General features: G+C 42.5%; 1 protein-coding gene across 2 annotated transcripts in view; it reads right to left on the bottom strand.

The window, feature by feature from the left end:
* Positions 1-27,995, bottom strand: part of CDH20 (cadherin 20) — a 691,588-nt gene that overhangs the window by 66,905 nt on the left and 596,688 nt on the right. For both annotated transcript variants that reach the window (XM_073630897.1, XM_073630899.1), the window contains 2 exons: positions 6,206-6,373; positions 818-1,005 (listed from right to left, as the gene is read on the bottom strand). In XM_073630897.1, coding sequence (XP_073486998.1) covers positions 818-1,005; positions 6,206-6,373 — 356 coding nt within the window. The remainder of the gene's footprint in view (positions 1-817; positions 1,006-6,205; positions 6,374-27,995) is intronic.

Genomic DNA, 27,995 nt, shown 5'->3' with positions numbered 1-27,995 from the left:
ACGTACTTTTATAAAGTGTATTTTTTGTTTACTGTATAAAAAAGAAAAAGAGGATGGGAAGTTCAATATGCACATATGACAAAGCTGCAAGAATGTTGTTCATAAAATGAAAAAAATATAGGGCTCACTAGGGAACAACATTCAGTTAAATACATGACTCTATTGCCCCGTACACATGATCAGATTTTCCGACAACAAATGTTGGATGTGAGCTTGTTGGCTGAAAGCCCGACCGTGTGTATGCTCCATCAAACATTTTTTGTCAGATTTTCCACCAACAAATGTTTGCTAGCAGGTTCTCAAATTTTCCGCCAACAAAACTTTGTTGTCGGAATTTCCGATCGTGTGTACACAAGTCCGACGCACAAAAGTTCATGCTTGCTTGGAATCAAGCAGAAGGAGCCGAACTGGCTATTGAACTTCCTTTTTCTCGGCTCGTTGTACGTCTTGTATGTCACCACGTTCCCACATTCGTAATGTTGGCCAACATTTGTGTGACCGTGTGTATGCAAGGCAAGTTGGAGCCAACAACCTTCGAACAAAAATCCATGGTTTTGTTATAGGAAAGTCCGATCGTGTGTACGGGGCATATAACTTACGTTTACTAAAACACATAGAATATTATGTGAAATTGTTATATTTAAAGCCATTGTTTCCATTAGGTTTACATTTTGATGATGTATAAAATATGAAAGACTAAAAGATGTGACTGAGAATCGCAGGAATAGGACATGGAAAAATAAAGCGACTTGTATTATTAAAGTATGTACTGTACATAGAGACATATGCCTTGTTCTAAAAAAAATTATGCTATTACCTTTTTTACTGTGATAACTCCCACTTGGTATGTAGCATCTGTTCCTACATCAAACATCTCAAGTCCATCGCCATCTATGATGGTGTACTTCATTTCTGCATTCACTCCTTCATCCTGGTCCATTGCTAGAACCCTTCCAACTGTAGAATTAATAGGGGCTGATTCTAAAACATTCATTTGGTAGTGTTCTGATGGAGATCAAAGGAGAGGATATTAACATACACATAAGGTACATACAAAACAGAAATAGTGACTTCCAAAGAAATAGACCTTTAAAAGCGTTTGTTACCCCAACACTTCATGTTCCTGATATGTGCCTGCTGTACCATGTACTTATATGAGAAAGAATCCTGCTCTCTTTGCATTGCTTCCTTTGTGTAACATCCCTGGTGTTCCTGCTAGTTCCTCTGCTGTCCTTTTAAAAACTGACCACACTAAGCAGGAGAAAACACCATGGTCATTTCTCTAGTACTTAAAGCAGACCTTCAGTCATTTTTTCAACTTTATAAAACAAGTGGAAGCGCACAACTAAAACCATAAAAAAACTAATAAAAATCTGCAATAAAACTGTAAAACGATCAATCATAGATCTGTGACCAGTCCGTTTTGTTTTATATACACAGTCTATATAAGTCTATGTACGGATGGTGAGAAGGGGTTAAAAGTTCAGAGCAAGCAGGGCTGCCATCATATTAGAACAGAAACCATGTTCCAGGGAGCTGCAAAAAAACAAGGAGAGAGGCGCCTCTGGGTGCAGACGTTTTTAACAAGTTTTAATACACATAAATTAGTCAAACTCACATTTCAGCAGAAAGTGATAGGCATAGAAGTATAGACATGGTTATGTCATGGTGGCGATCCTGAGTCCTGGGCCTTGTAGTTCCTCTGTCAAAACAGTCTGGTCGGAGAGGTGTCCACTGTTAAGATGGTTATGCCGGCTCCCGAAGACAAACTCGAGACGAGGCGTGAGGCGCAGGGAACAGCAGGCTGCAGGGGATGACGTCACCAGTAGTGGACGCGTTTCTTGAGTAGGCGCGCTGCGGTGTACTGGCAAGCCGCACTCCTTTATCAACAGACAACTTTCCATCTATTTAAATCTTCTGCCCTTGTTGTTTTAACTTTGGATAGTAAAACATTTTTTTTCTGCCCGTAAATACCTTATACAGCTCACCTCCTGTTTCTTGGCTTGTAAAAGGCCTAGGCTTATGAAATCATGCACAGCTCTCTCTCTCTCACTCTCGTGAGATTTTGCCAGGAAGGGATGGGGGATGAGTCATAAGAGGGCCAATGAGAGCTGCATGGCTGCAGAGTTGCCCACAGTTAAAATGGATGCAGCCAGACTCAGTGGAGGGAGATTTCTGCAGCATATTTGGCAAGTACAGACTCACAGTATATATAAAATAATATGCAATGTGGTTGAAGAGAAGCTTCAGAATGGCAAAGATGTTTTTATTACAAATTATGTGAGCAGGCTGCAGTTCCTCTTTAATGCACTCTAATCCAATGATCAGACTTGTCCTGACATCCCACCCCCCACCTGCACAGCCATTCACTGGGAAGCTCAGTGTGCTGCTGTTTCTCCTCCCCCCAGCTCTTATGCAGCTGAGAACAGAGGAAATGTGATCACTTATAAAAAAAGGTAAAAAATATTATAATGTTTTTTATATCTATACAATGTTTTGCCTTTCTATTTCTATTTTAAACTGAATGGGTTGTTTTACAAGGTGATTGTTTACAATCACTTTAAGTTATGCATAATGTGGTGCCATTAAGATGCTATGGATGCGGGGAAGTGGGTCATTTCAGGGCACAATGTCCCAGTGGGGAGAATGTGGCCGACTTTGCAGCAGAAGTTGTGAAAGTGTTAAAGAAGTTGTTCCTGGAGAAGCCTTCAGAGGGCCCCAGTGAAGGAGCCAATCAGGAGTCCATCTACAGTAGCTAGCTCCAAAACTAACGACATGAAGAAAAAGGAGGGGAAGTCTAAACCCTTGCAGCAGACTCCCGCTATTGTCCCAGAGCAACCCAACCTTGCCCCCTCTGACACGAGCTACCCGACAGGGGAGGGCACCTAGGAATCAGCCGAGACCCCAGGCGGGTCAGAATTCTTGTAAGAAAGGAGTGCAAGTACAGGCCACAGAACAGGTCAAAGCCACCACGCCCTATGAGTTTCCTGCTAGACTAGTGTCACCTTCTCCTGTGGTTCCCATTCAAGTAGAGGGAATCTACACCAAAGCCCTCCTAGACACTGGAGCTCAGGTAACCCTCCTCTACAGAGATTTCTATGACACGCATCCTAATTACCTGCCCTTACAAAAGTTTAGAGCATTGGAGATATGGGGCATTGAGACTCAGAAATTCCCTTATGATGGCTATCTACCAGTCAAGCTGACCTTTGACCCTTCTGTGGTAGGAAAAGCAGAGACCTTTGTCACGCTGGCAGTAGTTTGCCCTCGCCCACCAGGGGCCGGAAAGAATTGCATAATCATAGGGATCTTGTTTGGAGATTGTTCACACCTCTTGTCCTGGAGTCTGGTACTCCAACTACTAGTGTACACCCCGTGCTGAGACAAGCCTACCAGCGCCTAGTACAAGAGCAGAAGGCCCCAGCTGAGGGGGTGGGGAAGATATGGCACCTGGACCAGCAAGGGAAGGTGTTACAGCCTGGTGAAATGGCTTGCCTACAAGCGATTATCAAGCTCCACTGGAAACAACCAGGTCCTTTCATCATCCTAGAAGTGGACGACAAGGAGGTAGATACAGGATTAGAGATAATCCCAGAAGTGGTTTCAAGCAAGGTGTTACAAAGAAGTCATGGGAAGATTTTGGTCAGTGTCTACAACGAAACGGCCTCCCCAGTGAAGATGTCAGATCGAATGTTGCTGGGACAAGCGAAACCGGCCACCCCAGTCTCACTGTTCGATCTGGTGGGGAGATCGAAGGATGGAATCTCTGTCGAGGAGTTTTATCCAAAGAATACTCCTCTTCCTCCTGAGTGGAAGGAAAGGGTAAAGACCCAGCTGCTTAGATGGCAGGCTGCATTCATCAAGAGTGAGTTCGATGTAGGGTGCGCAAAAGTGCCAAACATCGGATTAATCTCCAAGAAGATAAGCCGTTTAGAGAAAGAGTCAGACAGATTCTCTGGTGGGGGGAGTGTGTAGTGGTAGCTATGCCTCTTCATTACATTGCCAAGCTAGCTGGGACTCTGAATGAACAGAGATACAGCTTGTCAGTTTTGCACGAGGGACTCCCCCACCCCCTTTTCTTCTCACAGACTTGTTCACAGGCAAGAAAGCCCACTCTTCCCTTTCACCTAGTTTCCCATAGGCAGAGGTTAGTGGGTCAATCAAGGGAGGACTGGAGGAGATGCAAAGAACTCTGAGAGATGTAGTTCCCAGTACAGACTACTTGATTGAAACGACATCTTCCAAGAAGCACTACTGTATGGGAGAAGTTTTTACCCTGGAGGCTTTCTGGGAGAAAGGGCAGAGCTACCATGAGGCTGGGAAGAGTCTAGATGTGTGGACAGGAGGCTGTGGGTTTTAGACCTGGGGGATCGCGTCTGCCACATCCAGGAAATCGGCGGCAGACATCTGGGAATAAAAGAGGACTCCGTGTGCATCCCCAGGCATTCTAATTTGCGTGCTATGCCCCTGTGAGGAGGTGTCAATTGGACACTTGCAAGGACCGGCACTACAGTAATTTTACCTGCAGCCGTCGGACACAGGAGTTGGTTTCGCCCAAATACTTCATAGGCCAGAACTCTGATTTATCCTTGTTGCCCTGCCTCCTTTAGTTACATGGAACCGTGATGCTGTTACACTCTGCCTGGCAGTGAAAACACTTGCTTATTACCCCATAGCATGCTTGTCAAACCCTTTGGATGTACTGAGTTTACCTCACTGCAGGAGATCAACAAGAGCACCACCGCAAAGTAGTTCAAGATCTTAAGGGCCTTATCTGAGTTCAAGACACTAGTTAATTGGTGGATCCACATTGGGGGTTGCTTCAGTGCACTGGGTCAGTTATTGAACTTAAGCGAGCCTGCTAGGACTGTAATGCTGAGGTGAAAAAGGGAGAGGATTGACAGACAAAAGATGAGGTCATTCTTTTACCCTCCTTCTGCCTGGATATAGCCCAATTTGTTTGGGGTTGTCAGATGCTTTATTGAAGTTCATTTTACATTTTCTTGACTTAATATTTTCATGTGTTTACCTCTGCTCTTGGGACCGTTTCACTTAAAGGAGTCCTCTAAGAGCAGACGAATTTGACCTTGTTGATTTTCCTGTAACTTTTGTCTTGTCATATCTCATCACACCTGCTTACTTCTTTATATTGCTGTGACTGCTTGTTTTGTCCTCTTTTAAGCAAGCACGCAGTAAAACTTACTTTCTGATTTCACTATAACCTGTGTCTCTTACTGTGGTATTTACACTACACTACAGCCAGGTGTGTCAGTGGGGTTGAGCCTGTTCTTGGGGTTGAGAAGGCAGAGTAAAAAGCCAACAATATTCAAGTGGCTCCTGCAGGGGTATCACTACATTTAGAAGAGCTTTAAATGTAGAGGCTGCATTTGTTTTATTTTTTTAGGCTTTTTGTATCTTTTATTTTTTTCTAACCTGTTGATCCCACTAGTAACATACTTCCTATCTTGGGGTGTCTCCATTCTGAATGGAAGAGTAAAAGAGACACCTTTGGGCAGCAGCATTGTCAGCCTGGCCAGAGACTAATAGATTTTTGGACTTGTGTTAGAAATTCTGTATATAGCCCTACAGAACAGACAAACAGTGCACAGTCCACAAGGGCCTTATTTCTTAACTGCAGAAAGGAAACAGGAACTTTATTATCAGAGAAAGGACAATAGAGTATACAGTACCATAGCTGCAGCTACAACCATATAAACACTGCCATCTACTGGCTGAAGAATATAGCTGTAGTTGTACACAAATACATGAACCATGTATTCCAACAACTTGACTAACAAATTAAGACTGAACTCAGCTAACGCTTTATATGCAGTTACGGCAACTTTTTTTTTTTCTTTAGAGATAAAGGATCTACATAAATGAATAAAAGTTGACCATTGTAAGAACCCCTTTCAGTGGTAAATGGTTTGCCTCAACGCTCTAACTACCACTTTTGCTGCACAGCTTGGTTTGTTAAAGGCAGATGAAAAACTTGCTGACCAGGTCATCAGGGCAAAATATACAAATAAAAACACTAACAAAAAAAAAGTAATTGAATAGAGTCACCGCATCTAAGAGTTGGTAAGCTGCAATATTATAAAAAAATAATTTTTGGGTTTACCGCTTCAATTTGATGCTTGCAGCCTGAGAGAAATGAGAACAAAGCAGTACACAGAACTTTGATGATGATGATACACTCACTTACTTTGAGGAAATCTTGGAGGATTGTCATTCACATCGCTGAGGGTGATATTAACAGTGGTTGTTCCAGCTAATCCTCCCAGCTGTCCTCCCATATCTTTGGCCTGGATAATGACTTCATAATATTCTCTTGCTTCTCGATCCATATTTGTTAACGCCGTTCTGATTATGCCTGTAGGAGAGAAACAATGTCAATACTTGCCTGCATAATGACATAAGAAAAAATTCATTTAACTTTTAAATTAAAGAGTGTATTTTGTTAGGAGTGAAGGAGAGGAGGTAGAAGAGGACAAAACTGCAAGAAATATCCTGCAGAAATACTCTTGATATCTTTCCATATGGCATTAAGCATGCCATTTAGAGAGCCAGATGTAATTGGCCAGATGCTAAATCTACACTATCAATATAATTCCTTCACTGCATGTTCAATTAAGCAGCTCAAAGTACTGTATATTTAAGTATACTGCAGTACATTCATATGGACATTTCATGTCATAAGCTGAAAAAATATCTATCAGTTCAGAATTTGCATGCTCTGCACAAATTAGTGCAACTTTCACAAATAAATACGACTTCATTTTATTGTAGTTTTTTTTTTTTTTTGCAGAATTACCAAGTGCTGCCAAAAGATGGCAGCAGTGCTTCTTGTAAGATTTTCTTTGCTTTATATCATTAGTGCAGACAGACTGAGTTTCTTGATATGCACTGAAACTGCAGAGAAATATTTGCTCTTCCTGAGAAGACTATCATGAGCCTGACCTCTTCATAGGATATTTCCCAAAAGATCAAGATTTTTTGGAACGTCTACTTTCGTTTTGTACAAGCACATGAAACTAGTTTCTGCACTGACATCCTGGACTGTGGAGAATTTCAATTAGATTTCATCATGATGTGATAAGAGCAGAATGTCTGAGTGGTGAAGTGCATTTGTCTGTAAAATGTGAATGCTTAAAGGACAAAAGCTAATAATAAATAACATGATTGTATAAATGCATTGAAGAAAATAATCATAGCAGCAATATTAGTTCATCAGACATACAGTATGTTAAAGAGAAACTCCAATAAAAACTGTTTTTTTTTTTTCTTGATTTACACATATGTATTTTTGTCCTGGTGTGTTTTTTTCATTGAAATCAATAGAAATGCATGAAAAAGCACAAGTGAACACTTGTTGCAATGTACTTTTTATATTTATTAATGTATTCTTTAATGTCTATGGTCATACATTTTCATCTTACATCTTTGCATGGGGTACAGGTTTAATCTAACATAAACACATACATTCTTCTTATTATTATACAGGATTTATAAAGCGCCAATAGTTTGTGCAGTGCTTAACAAAATGAAGGCAGATATTACAGGTTTATTACAATTTGGTACAAGAGGAATCAGAGGGCCCTGCTCCTTAGAGTTTACAATATAAAAATGCATACACCGGTTGTAGGCTTGCTTGACTAGGATATGGAAAATATGTAAACTATAGAACAGTATTTGGGAAGTACCGAGGCTTAATAACTTCTACGCTCATAGTGAGGTGGGATAAAATAAACAAAAATGCCCTAATTTAAACATAATAAATTACAAATTTGCCTTTTTAAAACAAAAGAAGTTTGTGTATCAAAATTTCCTGAAGCTAAAAAACAAAGTGGGAAGGAGTCATGCCGATCATTCCTTTTTACCTAAATGGCCAACACTGTAATCTTAACCATTAGCTTGCAAAGTAAATGCAGCCTATATATATATATGTATATATATATATATATATATATATATATATATATATATATATATATATATATATATATATATATATATGCATATATATATGCAGCAAATGTGTTCAGTTTAAGTTAGGAAATGCAATGCAAGTTGGAATAAATGTCTTTGTAATTTAAAGTAGTTGTAAAGGCTGAAGGTTTTTTAACCTTCAGTATGCAGCTCCCCCCTCAGCCCCCCCTTATACTCACCTGAGCCCGATCCCAATCCAGTGACATGCACAAGAGCAGGATCTCTCCTGGGTCTCTCCCGTCTCATTGGCTGAGACACAGCTCTCACTGCTGTCAATTACAGCCAGTGAGGCAGGAGCCAGTGGTGGGGTCGAGCCATGCTTTTGTGTGTCCCATAGAAATACAGAGGTGACTCGGGAGTGAGCAGCATGAGTGCCCCCAGGGCAAGCATCTTGCTATGTTGCCACTCAGCAGGGGGAGAGGCCAGGAGCACCGGTGGGGGGTCTTAAAAAGAGGAGGATCGAGGCTACTCTGTGCAAAACCATTGCACAGAGCAGGTAAGTATAACGTATAACTTATTTTGATTCATTATTTAGATACATTGTAGGAATAGAAGATGGGTACACTGTAGTCATATGGGGATGGATATGGTCAACAACAATACTCAGGTAGGCCGTGGCATTTAGATGATGCTCAATTGGTACTAAGGGGCCCAAAGTGTGCTAAGAAAATATCCCCCACACCATTACATCACCACCACCACTAGCCTGAACAGTTGATACAAGGCAGGATGGATCCATGCTTTCATGTTGTTTACGCAAAATTCTGTCCCTATCTTCTGAATGTCACAGCTGAAATCGAGGCTCATCAGACCGGGAAATGTTTTTCCAATCTTCTATTGTCCAACTTTGGTGAGCCTGTGCGAACTGTAGCTTCAGTTTCCTGTTCCTAGCTGACAGGAGTGGCACTGGGTGTAGTCTTCTGCTGTTGTACCCCATCTGCTTCAAGGTTCGATGTGTTGTGGATTCAGAGATGGTATTCTGCATACCTTGGTTGTAACAAGTGACTATTTGAGTTTCTATCATCTCAAACCAGTCTGCCTATTCTCTGACCTCTGACATCACAAGGCATTTTGCTCCACACAACTGCCGTTCTCTGGATATTTTCTTTTTTCCTGACCATCCTCTGTAAACCCTAGAGATGGTAATGCGTAAAAATCCCAGTAGATCAGCATTTTTTTTTTTTTTTTACAGAAAAACGTTGTTTATTTGAAAAGAGTACATAGATACAGATCATACGGTACATTGACGTGTATCAAAACATATGGCAAGGGATAACATAAAGAATATCAATAGTTCCATCTTTATGGACAGTATGAACAAGGCACGTGTGAACATTCATTTATAGTTTTTAAACATGTAATTGCATATTATGTGTATATGGCGTTGAGTATTGTATCAGTTTATACATTAAATATTTAATTACCCTTCTGAGGTATTTTCATCTATTGTGTTGCATGAGGCTGCATTACTCAACCAGGAGTCCCATATTTTCCCATATTTAGATGGACAACCCCTATGGGAAAATATTTCTTTTTTGTAAGGCAAAACTTTATTAACAGCTGCTATCCATTCATGAAATGTTGGTGGATCTATTTTTAACCACTTTCTAGCTATGAGCAACCTGGCTATAAACAGTGTTTCCTTGAGAAATGTGATATGGAATTTGTCCGAGTCTGGATCTGGGAATATTCCAAGTATGCACTGTTTGGGGCACAGTTTGAGGGGGGATCCCATTTCGTCATGTATGAATCGCACTATGTGGGACCAATAATCATGTATAGCCGGACATGACCATATAAGATGGAAAAAGGAGCTTGAGGAACTGTCACATCTGGGACAAAGAGGACTATGGTTGGGTTTGAATCTAATCAATCGAGCAGGGGTCAAATATGATCTGTGTAAGATGTATAGTTGTGTAAGGCGATCTGAGAGTCTGGTAGATACGGCCCTGCAATTGTCCAGAGCATCTTCCCATTCATCATCCTCCAGCTCCCCCACGTCCCCAGCCCATCTGCTCTTTAATCCATAGGCAAGTTTCATGGCCAATGGTCGAAGTAAACAGGTATAGAATGTTGAAATGAGTTTAAAGGGGTCTTGTCCTCCTAAAATGTTAAGAATATCCAAATGTTCCAGATTAGGTGGGTTATTGCGGAATTGGGCCTGAAGAGCGTGGCGGAGCTGAAGATATCTGAAATGCATAGAGTTTGGAAGGGTGAACTCATCCTTAAGTTGTTGAAAGGACTTCAGTGTGTTTTCCCTGTAGACGTCTGAGAGAATTCTTACCCCCCGAACAGCCCACAATCCATGGTCTGGTAGAGTCAGAAGTTCTCTCAAACCCGGGTTGTCCCATAGTGGCGTGTGTGAATGTGTATCTGGTGCATTTAATCTACGTCTTACCACTGCCCATATTTTGCTGTAGGTTTGTAATAAGCCATTACATTTTCCTGACACCCAGGAGTCTGTGGGGTCTCTAAAAATAATTTGAAATGGGTGGGTGTATAAGCGGGTTTATTGGAAGCATATCAGGGTCATATATCGTTCTCTGTCACATTTGTCGAAATAATAAAAGTGCGATAGTTGTGCCACCAGATAGTATAAATTGAAGTCAGGTAAAGCCGTGCCTCCCAGATTCGTAGGATTTTTTAATACTTGCCATGATAATTTATGTCGAGCCTTCCCCCACACAAAAGAGTTAAGGATTTTTTCAATTGTTTTGAAAATTCTGAGAGGTAAATAAATCGGGGTGTGCCAGAAGACATATAGGAACTTGGGGAGCAGAACCATCTTTATAAGGTTCACACGTCCCAAGACCCCCAAGGGGAGTTTAGCCCAAATCTGTGTTTTATTTTTCAGAGTTGTAATCAGAGGTTCTATATTTTGTTTGGTATATTCTTTGGAAGTGCGGGTGATATTGATCCCCAAGTATTTCATAGAACTGACTATTGTAAGGGGGAAGAGGCTTGGGTTTGCGTGGGTGTACCTATATCTATAGGGAGGATTTGGGATTTGTCCCAATTTATTTTAAGACCCGAGTGTTTGCCGAATGTTTGTATACTTTGTAATGCCGCTTTCAAGGAGGGGCCGGAATTTGATAGATATAACAGCATGTCATCCGCGTAGATACTAATTGTCTCCACCAGATCCCCACTTCACAGACCTATAATACCCAGATGTGATCTCAGCGCCGCTGCGAGAGGTTCCACCGCCAGGGCATATAGCAACGGAGACAAAGGGCATCCCTGACGCGTCCCCCTTGATAGGGGGAAGGCGTCCGAGACCCTCCTGTTAACCAAGATCCTGGCACTAGGATTTTGATACATTAATTGGATCCATCTGATAAAATTCGGTCCGAATCCGAATTTTGCCAAACACTACCAGAGGTAGACCCATTCGACAGAGTCGAACGCCTTTGCAGCGTCTAAGGATACCACGACTCTGGACCCCATCTGGTCGTGTTGAGCTTGTATGTTCATATGTAGTCTACGGAGATTATGTGCCGTGTTTTTTGTGGGCATAAATCCCGTTTGATCCGGGTGAATTAGTGTAAGGATTACTTTATTTAGACGTAGTGCCAGGATCTTGGCCAAAATCTTTATGTCCAATTGAAGGAGGGATATGGGACGATATGACTCCGGAATTTCTAAATTTTTACCAGGTTTGGGTATGAGCACTATATAGGCTTCGGTCATAGATTGAGGAATAGATCCAGATTTGAACATATGGGAGAATAGTTCGTGTAACCTAGGGATAATATTATCTGCATATGTTTTATAGAATTCCAAGGGGAGGCCATCGGATCTGGGTGCTTTTGAAACTTTAAGATGAGACATCGCTTCAGCGATATCATCCGTAGAAATTGGGGCCTCCAACACTTCTATATGTGGCTGAGATAATGTGGGTAGTTCTACAGTGGATAATAATGCCTCTGTGTCCTCACTCGTGCTATCGACCGTGGAAGTGTATAGTGACATGAAATAAGAACGAAATTCTCACGCCACCCTATCAGGTTCAGTAATCATTTCGCCATTAGTACTTTGAAGGGATACCACTGTTGGAGGCCTGAGATCCATATGGGCTAAATATGCCAGAAGACGTCCTGCCCTCTCCCCACATTCATACAACCTCTGTTTAGCATAAAATATATTTCTTTCCACCTTTTCAAAATGCATATTGGATACTATGCGGGTTTGTTGTTTTAATTGATCGGCATTAAAATGAGTGAGGTTAGAGGAAAATTCCCTCTCTATGACTGTCAATGCCTGTTCTGCCTGTTTGAGCGCATGAGAGGAATTTTTCTTGTATTTAGTAATGCGTTGGGCGAGTGTCATGCGGGCATGAGATTTAAAAGAGTCCCACACTACTTCAAGGGGCGCTGAATTTCTATTGGTTTGAAAAAATATGTCCCACTCAACCCCAATCTCATCTAGTCCCGGGACCACCGATAACCAGAAGGGATTGAGTTTCCACGTATAAGTGTTGGGTGTGGAATCAAATTGAAGAACCACCCAGTATGGGGCATGGTCGGATAATGTGCGGGGATAAAATCCCACCTCTTCCAACATAGGAAGAACGAAGGGAACGAGATATCAAAATGAGGTCTATACTAGACATTGAGTTGTGTGACGCTGAAAAACAAGAAAAGGCCCTATCCTGCGGGTGACAATACCTCCATGTGTCCATCAGGGTTAATTCATTAAGAAATCTGCCAAATCTGGTGTATTGTTGTGAGGGGTTGCCAGAAGGCTGTGTTGTCAGTCTATCCAGTTCCCTGTCTGGTACGTTGTTAAAATCTCCCATCCACAGTACGGGTATAGTGGGAAACTGAGACATAAAAGCAAGACCCTCATTTAGAACATTAAAGTGAAACGGGGGAGGTATGTAGAATGCCAGGATAAGCATCTCTAGCCCATTTACTTTAGCATGCACAAACAAAAATCTGCCTTGTGGGTCAGACTTAAGTGTCAGCAGAGTGAATTGTACCGTTTTTGCCACTAGGAGTGTGACTCCTCTTTAATTGGTCGTGTGGGGGGCTTGATATAGCCATCCCACCCAGGGCTTTTTGAGTGATAGCATCAATTGCCCGGTAAGATCAGTTTCGACTAGGACTATTATCTCTGCTCGCATGTTTTTGAGAATAGATAAAGCAGCATTTCTCTTTGGCCTAGCCCTAATACCTCACACGTTCCACGTGACACATTTCAGTTTAGATACCATATTTGAGCCTCTCCATCAATGGTCTCGCCGCCCCGGTCACAAAGCGGCCGTCGCGTCCCATCCCGCAATATGGGAGGGCGCGCATCCCCGTCCATCTCGGCCAGGGCAGCTAGATCAGGATCCACATTCTCCATTTTTTTAAATCAAAACTGCATGTCTCCATTGCAAAATATAGAATAACATACACATTTTAATATAGAGACTAGTTGACAGCATGCAGTACTCCTATTAATTCTTTGAAATGATAAGAAGATAAGATAAGAACATAACAACAGCAAAACTTTTGCAACTTACAAACTAACACTCTGGGCCATCCAGGCAGACATCCCTCCTCACGTAACCCGAGGACAGGATGCTGTTCCTGGACATTCCAGAGAAACAAAACTTGCGCCATTCGGCGAACCTTATATGTAGTTCCTGTAAAAACAGGACCCACATTGGATCCTGTATCTATGGGGACAATAATCCGCTGCAGAGCGAGCAATAGCATGAGAAGTTTGACTCCCAAAGTGTGACCATCAGGGTGGTATAATGATGGAAAGCAAACGGATAGAGAAGCCTGAAAGTTCTCCTTGGGAGCCATGGTGGGCATCAGCTTGCCATTTCCAGAGATTATCCATGGGGGACTGTCTGACTACAAGGGAATAGGCAGATGTCAGAAAGGGACACGTGAATATGGCCAGAAAGGGAAGGGAGGGGGATATGGTAAGGCAATTTTGAGTATAAAGTCAGTTCTCTAGTGACTTATGAGCCGTCTCCATATAAGCTTGTAACGTACAGTACCTTAGTGAAGCGTGGGCCGTTTACATCTTGACTCGAAGGTTAGCGCAGAAGTTCCATTCAGAGGATAAGAGTTTCGTATGGCAGTTATGATCATCATGAAGCTTAGTAAAGTGCTCGGTCCGGAGCTGCTCTGTCCTCCAGCCATGCAAAAACGGCTTCAGGCGTATCAAAGAAGTGGGCTTTATCCTCGCTGACCACGTGCAGCCTGGCTGGAAAGAGCATTGCGTAAGAGTAATGGCGGATCCTCAATTGCCTTTTAGCTTCTGTAAATTGCACGCGTTTCTTCTGGACTTCCGCTGAAAAGTCTGGGGAGACTTTAATTTCTCCATTTTTATAAGGAATGTTGCCTTCTCCTGGTAAGGCGGAGAACAGCGTCTCGGTCACGGTAATTAAGCAGTTTGGCGATAAAGGTTCTAGGAGGTGCACCTTGAGGAGGAGGTCTGGATACCAATCTGTGAGCTCTTTCCACCACAAATGAGGTGGAGAATTCGGCCCTGCCGAAGGTAGAGGTTAGCAAGTTTTCTAGAAATGAAGGGGGGTCAGTTCCCTCCGCACCCTCCGCAAATTACACCTCCTCAATCTGTTTTCCATGTCATCTTGTTTCATGAGCACCGTATTCAGCTGATGTTGTATTCTTTCAGTTGTTATTTGTAATGGCGGTATGTCGTCCTCTACCTGGCTGATCCGGGTCTCCGCCTCGGTGACTCTTTCCCTTAATTTTTGTAGATCCTGTCGGATTAGAGACACATCTACCTTCACCTCCTCTATTTTACATATAAGGGTGCTTTTGCAGTCCGAAATCGCCTCCAGAACACGAGCGGTGTCATCTGCTGCGGAATCTGACGGAGCAGGCAGCTCGGCGCCATTTTCTTCCCCGGCCATCTTTTCTTGCAGGCGGTATTTAGCAAGTTTAGCGGCTGTGTCTGTGGCTTTTTTTGGGGGAGGCATTCTCCCTGTGTCTTACCACTGCCGGCAGGTTGTATACGCTGTTTTTAGCAATAATTTTTGCCCCACGATTAGTGGATGCGGATATTCGGCAAGCGGAGCTCTCGATCAGTGCTCCTCACGCCATGCCAGTCCAGGCCACACCCCCCAGATCAGCAGTTTTTGAAATACTCAGACCAGCCCTTCTGACACCAACAACCATTCCACGTTCAAAGTCACTTAAATCTCCTTTCTTCCCCATTCTAATGCTCGGTTTGAACTTCAGAAAGTCATCTTCACCATGTCTAGATGCCTAAATGCATGCTGCCATGTGATTGGCTGATTAGCAATTTGTGTTACCAAGCAACTGAACAGGTCTACCTAATAAAGTGGTTGGTGAGTGTATATTTATATATATATATATATACCTAGTTTTTTTGTTTATTTGTCTTACACCTTGTTTTGAATCCCGCATCTTGAGGGTAGAGCATTAGATGTGATTTAGGGAGCGTGGGGGTTATTCTACTATATATAAGTATAACGTGTTTGTTATTTAAAAAAAAAGAAAACTGAACCTAAAGCTCACGAGTGCTTAGACTTACTTATCTAAAACCCAAGCTTGGCAGCAGTTACCATAAGGTGTTCATTCTAATTTTAACTGTGCTCTCACACTGCCCTAATCCTCTTCTGGAGTTTTAGAGAGAGGCCTGGTATTCCTGGGTATGTGGGAGCTAGAGACACACATACCCACAATTTAGAAATTAGTGTTGATTGTCAAGCCTGAAAGTGGGGGTGATGAAGATTTAGCTTGGTCCCTCATACTTATGTCAATAGTTCCAAAAGGAAATCAGGGGCATCTCACAGTAGATTGGGGCAGCAGTGCGAACACAAACAAAAAAAAAGGTTTTGACTAGAGATACACTTTCACTTAATGCTTTACTTTGAATTGCTTTAGTGAAGGGCTTTTCTTTTAGCCCTTCACTAAAGCAATTCAACTTTTTTTTACTTTTGAATTAAATAAATCATCTCCTGAAACCCAAATCACACAGGATCCACTAAATTCTGCAAATATTCCAAATCAACAAACTCCTTAAGACATTTTTGTAAAATTGATTGTAAATTGAAAAATTGATGATTAGTACACAAATACAGAAGCACGTTAGGCATTTAACAAACAATCCAGACTATTACTTTACCACTCTGCAATGTGTGTTCAAGCTGCTACATTAGCAACAGGATCTGTTGGTAAATAGCTTTGTCTGTTGGTATTTCAAATAGTGCTTTTCTGTGTGAATTGTACTGTTATAATTATTTGTGTGCCCTGTAAAAGTAAACCAATGTAGTCTTCAAGTTTTTGCATCACATTTTTTAGCACACGTAAAATGAACAATGAGATAACATAACTAATATGTTAAATAATCGATTTTACATCTGAAAACTGAATTGACAATGAAAAAAATTACTTAGGTTGTAGTACCCAGACCTTTATAGGATTGTGGAAGATCAAACAGGGGGTATAGGTCAGTTCTTTGTTAGAATCAGGTGACAACCAGTGCAGTGTGTTTGCCCTTTTGCAGCCACCCATGCATTTTTCAATCATGCGCTGGTACTCGAGTGCCACCAGGACCCAAAATGTTGTATTTTCTGGGCTAGGAAAGGTGGCATAGTTTAGGAGAGCTGCCTGAGATTGTTCCCATAAGTAACCAAAGCCAAGCATCAAAAACCTGAGCATGGATAAGAGTTCTAGCCAGGGACAGTAAAGGTAAAGAGAGATGATGTGCTATTGAGCACAGGGCAAGTAAAAAGTCTGATCCAGAAAGTCCAGAACACGTATGTCAAACACAGGGCCCGTGGGCTGAATGAGGCCCTCCAGGCCTTGTCATTTGGCCCTCACACCCAGTTTTGCAGCCAGAACTCCATCCCGCCACCTCCGGCTCTCACCCTCCGCTCCCACACCCTCTGTCACATGTAAATACAGAAGCCTTTTGTGTTTACAAGGGACAGCTTTGCCCTCATGTAACAGATCCCTGGACGAACGCGGTGGGGCACATCTCCAGAAAGAACAATCTCCCTGAAAATACACAGGTAGTAAAGCCTACACAGGGAAGTACTAGAGCCAGGTAGGTGAAAGAGATGCAAAAAATTTTTATGGAGCGGTTTGGGGTTACAAACTCAGTGCACCCCTAAACGCTGCACTTCATACACAGCACACCCCTGAACGCTGCACTGTACATAACGCAACCCTGGACCCTGTACTCTGTATGTAATGCCCTCCTGAACTCTGCACATAATGCCCTCCTAAACTCTGTACTCTGTACGTAGTGTACGCCTGAACTCTGCACGCAATGCACTCTGTACATAGCATAGTCCTGAACCTTGCACTCTGCACGTAATGCACTCTGTACATAGCGTAGTCCTGAATCTTGCACTCTGTATGTAGTGCACCACAGATACAACCGGCCCTTTGAGGGCAACCATACTGCTGATGCGGCCCGCAATAAAATTGAGTTTGACAACCCCGGTCTAGAAGGCTATAGATTAGATGTAAGCAGGTTTACGGGGATCAGGTGCAGAAAATGAACAGCGTCTAAGTAGACTGGTAATAGACATCAGCAGGGGGTCAGATTTTAGAATATAGGAACATGAACTTTGTAATCACAGAGTAAACCAGAAACATCCTGGGGACAGATTTATGAAATACAGCAATAAGAAACAGGTACAAAACCACATGGAGGTACATTCCAGTGCCCTTTAAGCAGAGTATGTATCAATGAAGAACTATGCATGTGGCCAAGACCCTCGATTTGCACAGCTCACCTGAATTTCTTGTACAAATAGGGTTCAGTTTGTTAAAGAACAGCGTCTACAGCTAGCTTCTAAAAAACACTTGCAGTTTTCAGCAACCATCAGGCAGCTTTCTTAAAGCATTTGTAGAACCTTTCAACTCCATTTTAAGGATGTTTAAAGTCACGATAGGAGTACAGGATTTCACTTTTATTAATGTACTAGCAAGCTCTAGTAGGCATTTGGCAAGTACACGTTGCATAAGGCAAAACAGAAGCTTTCTGAAAGCCTGATAGCAGTTTTTTTTTAAAGTAGCAGTCAGCACTCACATTATGATCGGTGCTAACATACCAAAATTGGTGCTGAATAGTGCTTAAATGGCTTTTAAGAAATTCCAAATTATGTTAAAAGCTCTGCAAATACCTTGTAAAATGTTGCTGTACACACTGTTCTTATGCAAGTTAAAGCCCATGTGTAATGCCCCGTACACACGGTCGGATTTTCCGATGGACAATGTCCGATCGGAGCGTGTTGTCGGAAATTCCGACCGTGTGTGGGCGCCATCGGACATTTTCCATCGGATTTCCCGACACACAAAGTTGGACAGCAGGAGATAAAATTTTCCGACAACAAAATCCGATCGCGTGTGTGGCCTGTTCCGACGCACAAATTGCCACGCATGCTCAGAAGAAATTCCGAGACGGGACAGCTCGTTCTGGTAAACTTAGCATTCGCAATGGATATAGCACTTTCATCATGCTGCAATGTTCAAAATGGTTTAATACAGCGCACTCTCTTCTTCTTTATAATGTGACAAGAATTAAGTAGTTTTGCTGCTCATATTCACACACACTTCTCACAAACTTCTTTTCTTCTTCTTCTTTCGTTATTATTTATCGGGATTCCCTCAATATATTTTGATTTCTCACATCTGACAACATATTTTTGTATATTTTAATTTTTTTTTGCCTTTAATGTAGAATCTTTTTTTGTGTTTCTCTTTTTTTTTTTTTTTTTTTTTGGTGATTTTGATTTGTACTCCCGAAAATGTTTGTGTGTTTTTTGTGACAAGTTCCCACAACACCATTGATATGTTGTTCTATTTAATCTGTAGGAGATTGTTTCGTGTTGTTGTCCCTTGTTAATTTCACATTTTATGTTAGAAATGTACCTGAATCGTCACCAACAAACTGTCCTTTTTGGATGAAAACACACACAGAAGAGTAGAATTTACCTAAAAAAATTTTATTAAGGGGTCACAACTATAAAAAAACAAAGAGGGAGGCAATGCTGGAGAAACTGCAGAAGTGGGCGAAGCCTTGGACCCCCAGGGCAGACATCAATTATTTAAAAGCAAAATTGGTGGCCTGAGGAGTCCTTATCTAAGGGAATGCAATCTGGTCCAGAAGTCCCAGAGATCCGGAAAGCAGCAGATGACATCTGTGTCCCCAGGCTGTGGTCATACGAGAGACTGCAGCTTTTGTCAGACCAGACTGAACCCAGGGCAATCACTCTTTGGTCTTCCTTCCATGCTTCCTTACAGGCTTTGGCTGTGGTGGTGGAGTAGTGGCAGCAGGAGGAGGAGGAGGAGGAGGAGGATCGTCGATCTCAATGACATCCGTCTTGGGTGTCAGTTCCCCACTCTCCCCCTTACGTAGGACTTTATAAATCAGGTCCTCAGAGAGCTTGCGTTGGCCCTCCTGCATGCCCTGCAATTTGGTGGCAGCCATGCAGGCAAAGGCCTCTGCAGGACTGGGGAAGGCTCTGAGGGACGCAGAAGCCTCCTGGATCAGCCTGTATGCTGAATCCTGCACAGGACTGGGAGTGGCCTTCCTGGCCCTTTTGTATGGCAGGCGGAGGGGAGGAACCTGAGACTCAGTCAGGCTGCGACTTGTCCCAGGCTTCTCTTGGCTGACACTTAGCCCTGCCTCCTCCTGGCTGATACTAATCCCCGCCTCCTCCTGGCTGACACTAATCCCCGTCTCCTCCTGGCTGCCACATTCCACAGCCTCCTCCTGGCTGAGGTCTTCCTGTGTATGAAAAAGGGACATAGTTTTAGTATTTTTTACATCAATCACACACAATTTTCACCTCCTGACTGCTGCAAATTGAATGTTAACAAATATAACAGACTATCATTCTGAGCCCAGCATTTTGCATTCTTGTCCCAATTTTGGGTGCCCACTACTGTCTATTGATATGTAAAATACTTTTTTTAATCAGCAATTAATGATCAATAATAACATCTAGTAAACATCATTTATTTATTGCCCAGAAATCTGTCGAAGAATGCTATACCTGACTCCAGCTGGGCTCCTCCACTTCTTCTTGGCTGGAAGGCCCAGGTTGGACATCGGAAGCCTCAGCTGGTATGGAAGGAAGCGTGGAAGGAAGAGTGGAGACGGATTCCCTGACTTCAGTGTGGTCTGTCAGAAATCGCAGTCTCTCATAGTACCACAGCCTGGGGACATAAACGTCATCTGCTGCAGCTCCGGATCTCTGGGAATCCGTGACCTTCTTGCGCTCCCTAAGATACGTGCTCCTCAGGCCACCAATTTTGGCCTTTAAATAAGGGATGGTTGCTGTGGGGACCACCGGCTTCACCAACTCCAGCAGTTTCTCCAGCGCTGCCTGCCTCTTCTGTTTGTGATTATAGTGGGGGTGTCTCACTTGCCACAGACAGGGCAGCTCCCTGTACTTGTCTATGAACAGGGGCAGGAAATTGTGGTCGTTGAACCCATCCATTTTCTCTGCAAGACACAACACAAGACAAACCCTAATGTCAGGCCAAACTCCCCTAATCTTGTTACAATATAGGCTTCCATTTAGAAGCAGTATAGGCCCAAGTTTAGATCCTACCTTCGTTATCACGATCGGCGTCTCCAATGCTCCTTCCTCCGCTCACAGATCATACGTAAGACGCGTGCATGTTACGATTTATACACACTGCGCATGCGTATAACTCCGCCCGCCCCTGACGTTCTTTCTAGTCTATTCCCTGCCCCTTTTCATTCGGCGCAGTGGGGGAAGAGCACATGGCGGATAGACAGCAGGATCGTGCTAATTGTAGCAACGAGGAGGAGGAGGAGGAGGAAAGGCCGGAGCCTGAAACGTCCCGATCCAGAAGGAGATTAAAGGACTCAAATATGTCCTTTGGGGAGATGTTGGAGATGGTGGACATCCTGAAGAAGGCCGACTATGATGGAAAGTATGGGCCTTACCCCAACCCCAATATCCGAAAGGCCAAGATCATGGCGAAAGTGGTCAGGAGTCTGCACCGGTAATTCGGGGTACGACGATCGAAAGATCAGCTCAGGAAGCGGTGGTCGGACCTGAAATTACGAGAACATGAGCAGTACAGAAAGATCCGGAGAGTGCTGCAAAAAAGTAAGTAGTTGTGCTGTGTTCCTATTCTTTTTGTGTTTATTACATTCGTGCTGCTCCATGTGCTTTTAGGAACTGTTGTACAGTTTAAAATGGCAACTTTCATGTTCATGGGCACATTATTCGTTCGGATCAAACATTTTTATTTCGGACTATAAAATACCATTGTTTAGGCCATATGCATTTGGCCACCATTTTGACGCCCTATACTTGGCTTCAAAGAATTGGGTTGTGTAGATGGCTTTGTTACTAGAATGAAATGCAAACTAGATTGTGTGTAAGGAGAGGACACTCAGCAGCTGTTTTCACATCTGGACACTGGAGCACTAGTGTGGGACACCAGAACACCATTTTTATTAGGGGGGGGCACACAGGTGCTCCAGTGTATATTATAGGGGGGTCTCCATCTGTGAAGCTTGTACTAAACAGGTAAAGTATTGCAGCTTGACAAAGGACACTAAAAAAGCTACATCTTGGAACTCGGCTAAAATAGATAATTGTACCCCACTTCCAAGCAATGTTTCATCTTTATAGTTCTGACATTAAATATCTGTGTGCTAATTATACCATTTTTGTTTTACATAGGGGAGAAAAGACTTGGAGGACACCCCTCATCCGAGGAGACCAGAGCCCCCCCCCCTCTGGAAGAAGGGGAAATCCCACCAACACAAGATGAGCAGGAGGAAGAAGACGTGGTGGAACTAGTCACCACAACAGGTGAGTGTCTGCAACCACAGGCTCAGATAAGAGATGGATGGCGGCATTTTTTTTTAAACCTAATTTATTTTGGGGTTCCTCTCTTTTTAGGTGATCGTGAGGTTGTGGATGAAGATCCTTTCACATCCGAAAGTGCCCAGATCCTGATCGGGGAGATCATGGGGTGTAATTTACAATTGGAAATCATCAAGCAAAACATCAATGATGTTATTCCAAAATATAAAAACATCATGGATGTTTTGGGGCGAGTTTAAAACCCCTCCAAATCACTTTCTTCTTTTGTCTTCTACAATGTGCGAAATGTTTTTGTGATTTTTTCCAAAGCCAAATTTGGAGGATGCACACAGTGTGTCAACATGTGCTATCTGCCATCATGGGAGATCAATGGACGCGTTTTGGGGGTGCAACCCCTTCCTCAATAATAAAGTAGTGGTGAGGAAGGGCTTTCTCCCCCAAAACACGTCCCTTCATCCCCCATGATGGCAGATAGCACATGTTGACATTGTGAAATTTGTGTGCATCTTCCAAATTTGGCTTTTCCTGGGGTGATTTCCCCCCATCGCAATATCAAACACAGTTCCTAAATACTCATGTCTGATATTGCCTTCCAGTTCCACCAAATGTGAACTTTGTAAGATCAAGATTTGTGTCTTTCTTGTGGGTTTTACACAGGCCTGTTTTCTATAAAATGCACATTTTGATTTTGGATAATGACACCACAAAAATTGTTATACAACAAACATGTTGGTTTGTCAGAAAAACCTTTGGTAAATGCACATGTGATTGTGCAGGTATTAAAAAGATTGTTCATCAAGAATGTGTGGATTATTGTCTCAACGCTACAATACTTTTGGGGTGATGTAATTGTTGTTTTATGAGAAAATGGGGGTAATTTCCTAAGGGCAAATCCACTTTGCACTACAAGTGCAGTTTTAGTGCAGTTGCAAGTGCACTTGTAGTGAAAAGTGTCTTTGCATTTAGTAAATAACAGCCAACAGTGCTTTGTATAATAAGGTTACACAATCACGACATTTTCTGGACTCCACACATTTCTGTCAGGGTCAGCTAAAACAAACACAAGCAGTAAATGTCCACAAAGAAGAGCCTGGGGGGAGACGCCTGTCGAGAACTTGAGGTCCTGCAGACTTCTCCCTGTGGCCAAATACCGCAAGGTAGCGACCAACCTCTGCTCCGGAGTGATGGCTTGCCTCATGCAGGTATCCTGCCTGCTGATATAGGGGGTCAGCGAAGCCAACAAACGGTGAAACACGGGGTCCGTCATCCTGATAAAGTTCCTGAAATCACCAGGATTATTCTCACGGATCTCACAGAGCAAAGGCATATGACAGAACTGGTCACGCTGAAGCAACCAATTCTTGGTCCATGAACTCCTCCCCACCCTGTTCATGGACTGGACTTGTGTCAAGGTCAGGACCCCAACACCAAGCCCCCGCACAGCATGAACTCTACGAGGAGTACGCATATGAAACATGGCTAGAAAACGGTCGGCTGCTCAGAATGAAGTAACAGAACGCACTGAAGAACAGCAAGGCCTGTGAAGAGCGACCTGAAAACCAGTAACGAACGAACAAGAATACAATGACTACCTAAAGTCACGCGGAACTTGCTGCACGCACTGAAGAGCAGATACAAACCCACAAGCACAAACTGAACGGCAGAAAACTATTTGAAAGCCACGAGTCTGAAAAAGCGCGAATCGTCTCTCACCAAACTTTTACTAACACGAGATTAGCAAAAGGAGCCCAAAGGGTGCCGCGCTTGGTTCTGAACCGGCCTTTTCTAGTCTCGTCGTACGTGGTGTACGTGACCGCGTGGTTGTCGATCGGAAATTCTGACAACTTTGTGCGACCGTGTGTAGGCAAAACAAGTTTGAGCCAACATCCGTCGGAAAAAATCCTAGGATTTTGTTGTCGGAATGTCCGAACAAAGTCCGACCGTGTGTACGCCCTATAAGAGGCATAACAAGACAGGTATGCTCATGTTGGGGCACAGAAAGGTTTGCCTGAGTGTAGGAAAAGCTAGAGAGGATTTAAGGAGAGGATGCTCTTAAAGAAGCAAAAACAGACAGCAAGAGTCCCAAATGACAAAAGTAAACCGAATAGGAGACAGCAAGAAATGGCCACCACCAGCCAAAACAACTGGTAACAATTGTGCCACAGATTGGGTGGAAGGCTACTGTTTATTGCAAAACAGTGTGATAACTATGTGGGTACAGCTCCTACTTGAATCTGGTTTCAAACTCAAAATTTTGCAACACAGTGACATAGACAATTGTAAAAAAATTGGAATTTTCTGCATGAATTTAGTGGTGGTTGAATACTGAATTTAAGAGAAATGGTTAATGCAAACTGAGCAACAAGTTCAATAATTTGTGGAATTACAGTTTTAGAACAACAGCAAATGTAATATAACAGCTGAGAATAAGGTTCGGTTCACACTGCATGCCATTGTGGCTCGCAGCAGGGGTCCTGTGCATCCTGGTTCACCGCTTCAGGTCCGATTTCAGCATGAATTTTGGGCTGAACTTGGATCTGAAACGGACCAAAAGACGCACAGGGCTCCTGTGCAAATTCACACCAGAGCCGCATCCGAGATATGTAAACCAGCTCCATAGAGAGCCGGTCACATTCTCCTGCTACTGCGAATTGGATGCGGGATTCTAGCATCCAATTCGCAATGGTGTGAACCCGGCCTTAAGGCTCTAAACCTGTCAAATGTTTGTGTTGAGGACCCAAGAAACACCACCATAATAGATTCCTTTTCAAGGTAACAAAGTAGCAACTAATGTACTGTCTGTTTTAGATAACACATATTGAAGAAATAATCTGCTTCCCAGACTTTCTGTAGAACCTTCTTCTCTCTAATGCCCCAACCACCTCTAGGCTAACACGCCTCTTTCTGTAGCTTTTCAAATTAAATAAATTGTGATGGCCATTTTGGGGTAGTCTGGAGTGTTTTGTACTACATTGCTGCAAGCTGTTAGGAACAGAGGGTCCTCTAGTGCCAGCCTGTGTGAAATAGTAAACAATTGCTGCCACATAACAAGTGAAAACATCAGCCATGCAAAGTGAATTAGTTCTGCAATACATGCACACAACAGGTAGCATAGTAAATGTGTATGAAATAGTTCTACAAGGATGTTCCGCTATAAATGACATTCATTTAGCAGATTTTTCTCCATGACACATGTGAGTTGCCAATTGTCTGATTTGTGCAATAAATATTTTTTACGTCTACACTTAGATGTGCTTCATTTTCCTTGTTTTCATTGCTCAACTTGGAACCTGCTTCAGGCCCTCTGTAGAAGCTGCCAGTCGTGTTATGCCCTGTACACACGATAGAATTTTCCGACAACAAAATCCATGTTTTTTTTCCAACAGATGTTGGCTCAAACTTGTCTTGCATACACACGGTCACACAAATCTTGTCAGAAATTCCGAACGTCAAGAACACGGTGACGTACAACACGTACAACGAGAGGAGAAGAATAAAATTCTATAGCCAGTGCGGCTCTTCTTTATGCATCGGAATTGTGTACACACGGTCGGAATTTACGACAATGGATTTTGTTGTCGGAAAATTTGAGATCCAGATCTCAAATTTTGTGTGACGGAAATTCCGATGGAAAATGTCCGATGGAGTCTACACACCGTCAGAATTTCCTATAACAAGCTCCCATCGCACATTTTCTGTTGGAAAATCCGACCGTGTGTACAGGGCATTAGACTGTTTCCTTCCTTTTTCATCATCTCCTATGGACTATCTTCATTTGTGGACTTTTTTAGATATTTGGACTGATGAGCAACAACTCTGATCTTATAAATAAATAGTTGCACTGCTTATATTCGTGTTGGTTCCCAAAATATCATTGGCCTTGCGCCTTACCCCTGTTTGTAGAAGAAACAAGATGCCTAAGCTAATTGTACCAGCAACAGGAAGGCTGCACAACGAGATACAAAACAATATTCTTCCTTTATTAAACTAGCCAGCAGCAACAAGTTCTATTCTGACATATTTTACTCTAGGTACATCGCATTCTAAAAGAAGTCTAAGTTGTCTTAGATATGGAAGGGGTCTTCAGTAAGAAAAGGACAATCACTGAATGTTTTGGGGGTATGGAGACATACTTTAGTTAAATACAATAGAGGGAACTATTAAAGGGTACCTTATTAGAATACCTCCACCTAGATTTGTATTAATGTCATGCACCAACACCCCTTATGATGCTGCTGGACAATAAAAGGAAATACTGTATTTATTGGCGTATAACACGCACTTTTTCACCCTGAAAATCGGGTGCAAATAGTGTGTACGTGTTATACGCCGATACTGCAAATTGGACTGCCTAGAAGGGAACGGGGAGGGGGGCGGAACGAGTGCCATTTGATTACATACAGTGAGAATCTCCTGTTTACTCAGCGGCGTCTGTAATAGGAAGTCCTGGGCCGCCATTGGACCAGTGTTCTGTCTATCATAGAAGCCGGTCCAGGAGGCGGGACTTTGTATTAAAGAGGCTGCCGAGTAAACAGGAGATTCTCGCTGTATGTAATCTGACTGCAATCATCCCGCCCCCTCCCTGTGCCCTCCGAGGCAGCAGTAAACTGAGGTGAGGCGGCAGATGGGCATGGATTAGGCTGCATTCATGGCAATGGTGAGGCTGCATATGGGCATTGATCAGGCTGCAGATGGGCATTGATCAAACTGCATTGATGGGCAATTGTGAGGCTGTAAATGGGCATTGATCAGGTTGCATTGATGGGCAATTGTGAGGCTGCAGATGGCCATTGATCAAGCTGCATTGAGGGGCAATTGTGAGGCTGCAGGTGGCATTGATCAGGCTGCAGATGGCATTGATCAGACTGCAGATGGACAATGGTGAGGCTGCAGATGGGCAATGGTGAGGCTGTATTGATGGGCACTGACCCTTTTTTGCTTCAAAGTTCTTTATTTAAAATTTAAGTTTTTTTCCTGACACTTCCCTCCTAAAATGAAGGTGCGTGTTATACGCCTGTGCGTGTGATATGCCGATAAATACGGTAATTCATTTCAAACTATAAAAAATTATAGTGCAAATGTCTTCCGTTCATCAGTTAAGATGATGGTTTTATTGAGCCAGTTTGCTCAATAAAAGCAGGATTACACAATCCACCCTTCTATTATACTTATCTAACTTCATCATTCTATCAGGAGGGAATTATGAAACATGGTATGTTTTCACTTAAATATGCCTTGTTTTAAGTAGAAAATTAAAGTACTAATTTGAACTCAAAATGTTGGAAATTTTCATGACTGCATCAGTATGTAGTATGGTTATCTAAAGGTGAAAAATCAACAATGATAAGGGTCACACTACTCATATAGATTTTTCAGTTCCCTGGGAAATCTTCACCACTCATTAAGAATATTTTTCTTCCAACAGAAGAGGTAATAGCCAGTTTACTATGTCAAAAATGTTTTTGTTAGGAATTCAGTCTAGGTTTGAAATGATCATTAAAATAGACATGTGGAAATAGACAGTTGGGTCGGTTTAACAGCCTTAATAAAATACAATGTGGTTGGGATAGTTAACTAGATGGCCTAGCTTGGCCAGCAATGTATATCATGAAACTGTATTGTATTTATGCTGCTTTTCACACAGGTCACATTCACTTTCAGTCAAAATTGAAAAGATATGTAAACCTATTCACTAATCTTGACATGCATCTACTTTTATCAGTTTGACAAAGAGAAAGCTTTGTTTCCATGGTACCAGAGAACAAAGAGTGTTAATTCTCTATATGTATACACAATAACATTGCAGTGTAACCACACAAGAGAGTTGTATTCCCTGAATGCTCTTGTAAATTTATTAATGGAATGATCTTATTAAATTCCGTTGCATAAATACAATTAAATAATTGCAGAAATCCCCAATTATGCAATCATATGGCCTAGCCAATATTTACACTTTAATATTTAATTTAATCTGTAAAAATGCTAAATGCCATTATTCTCTAAGGATTGAAGTCATCACAACTGCATGAAATTATTAAAGCAAACCATGGGATTTATATGGTATTTGAATATGCAGGCACAATTTACCTGTGAAAAGATCTTTTCATATTTATTTTTGCTTGATTTTTATCAGTATGTGGGGTTCTACTTATAATAAGGGGGGGGGGGGGGGTTGGGAGCAGTT

Source organism: Aquarana catesbeiana, linkage group LG05 (assembly GCF_042186555.1).
Source record: "Aquarana catesbeiana isolate 2022-GZ linkage group LG05, ASM4218655v1, whole genome shotgun sequence".
Lineage (NCBI taxonomy): Eukaryota > Metazoa > Chordata > Amphibia > Anura > Ranidae > Aquarana > Aquarana catesbeiana.
Note: the sequence above shows the minus strand (reverse complement) of the source record. Positions and strands in the feature narration are given on the sequence as shown.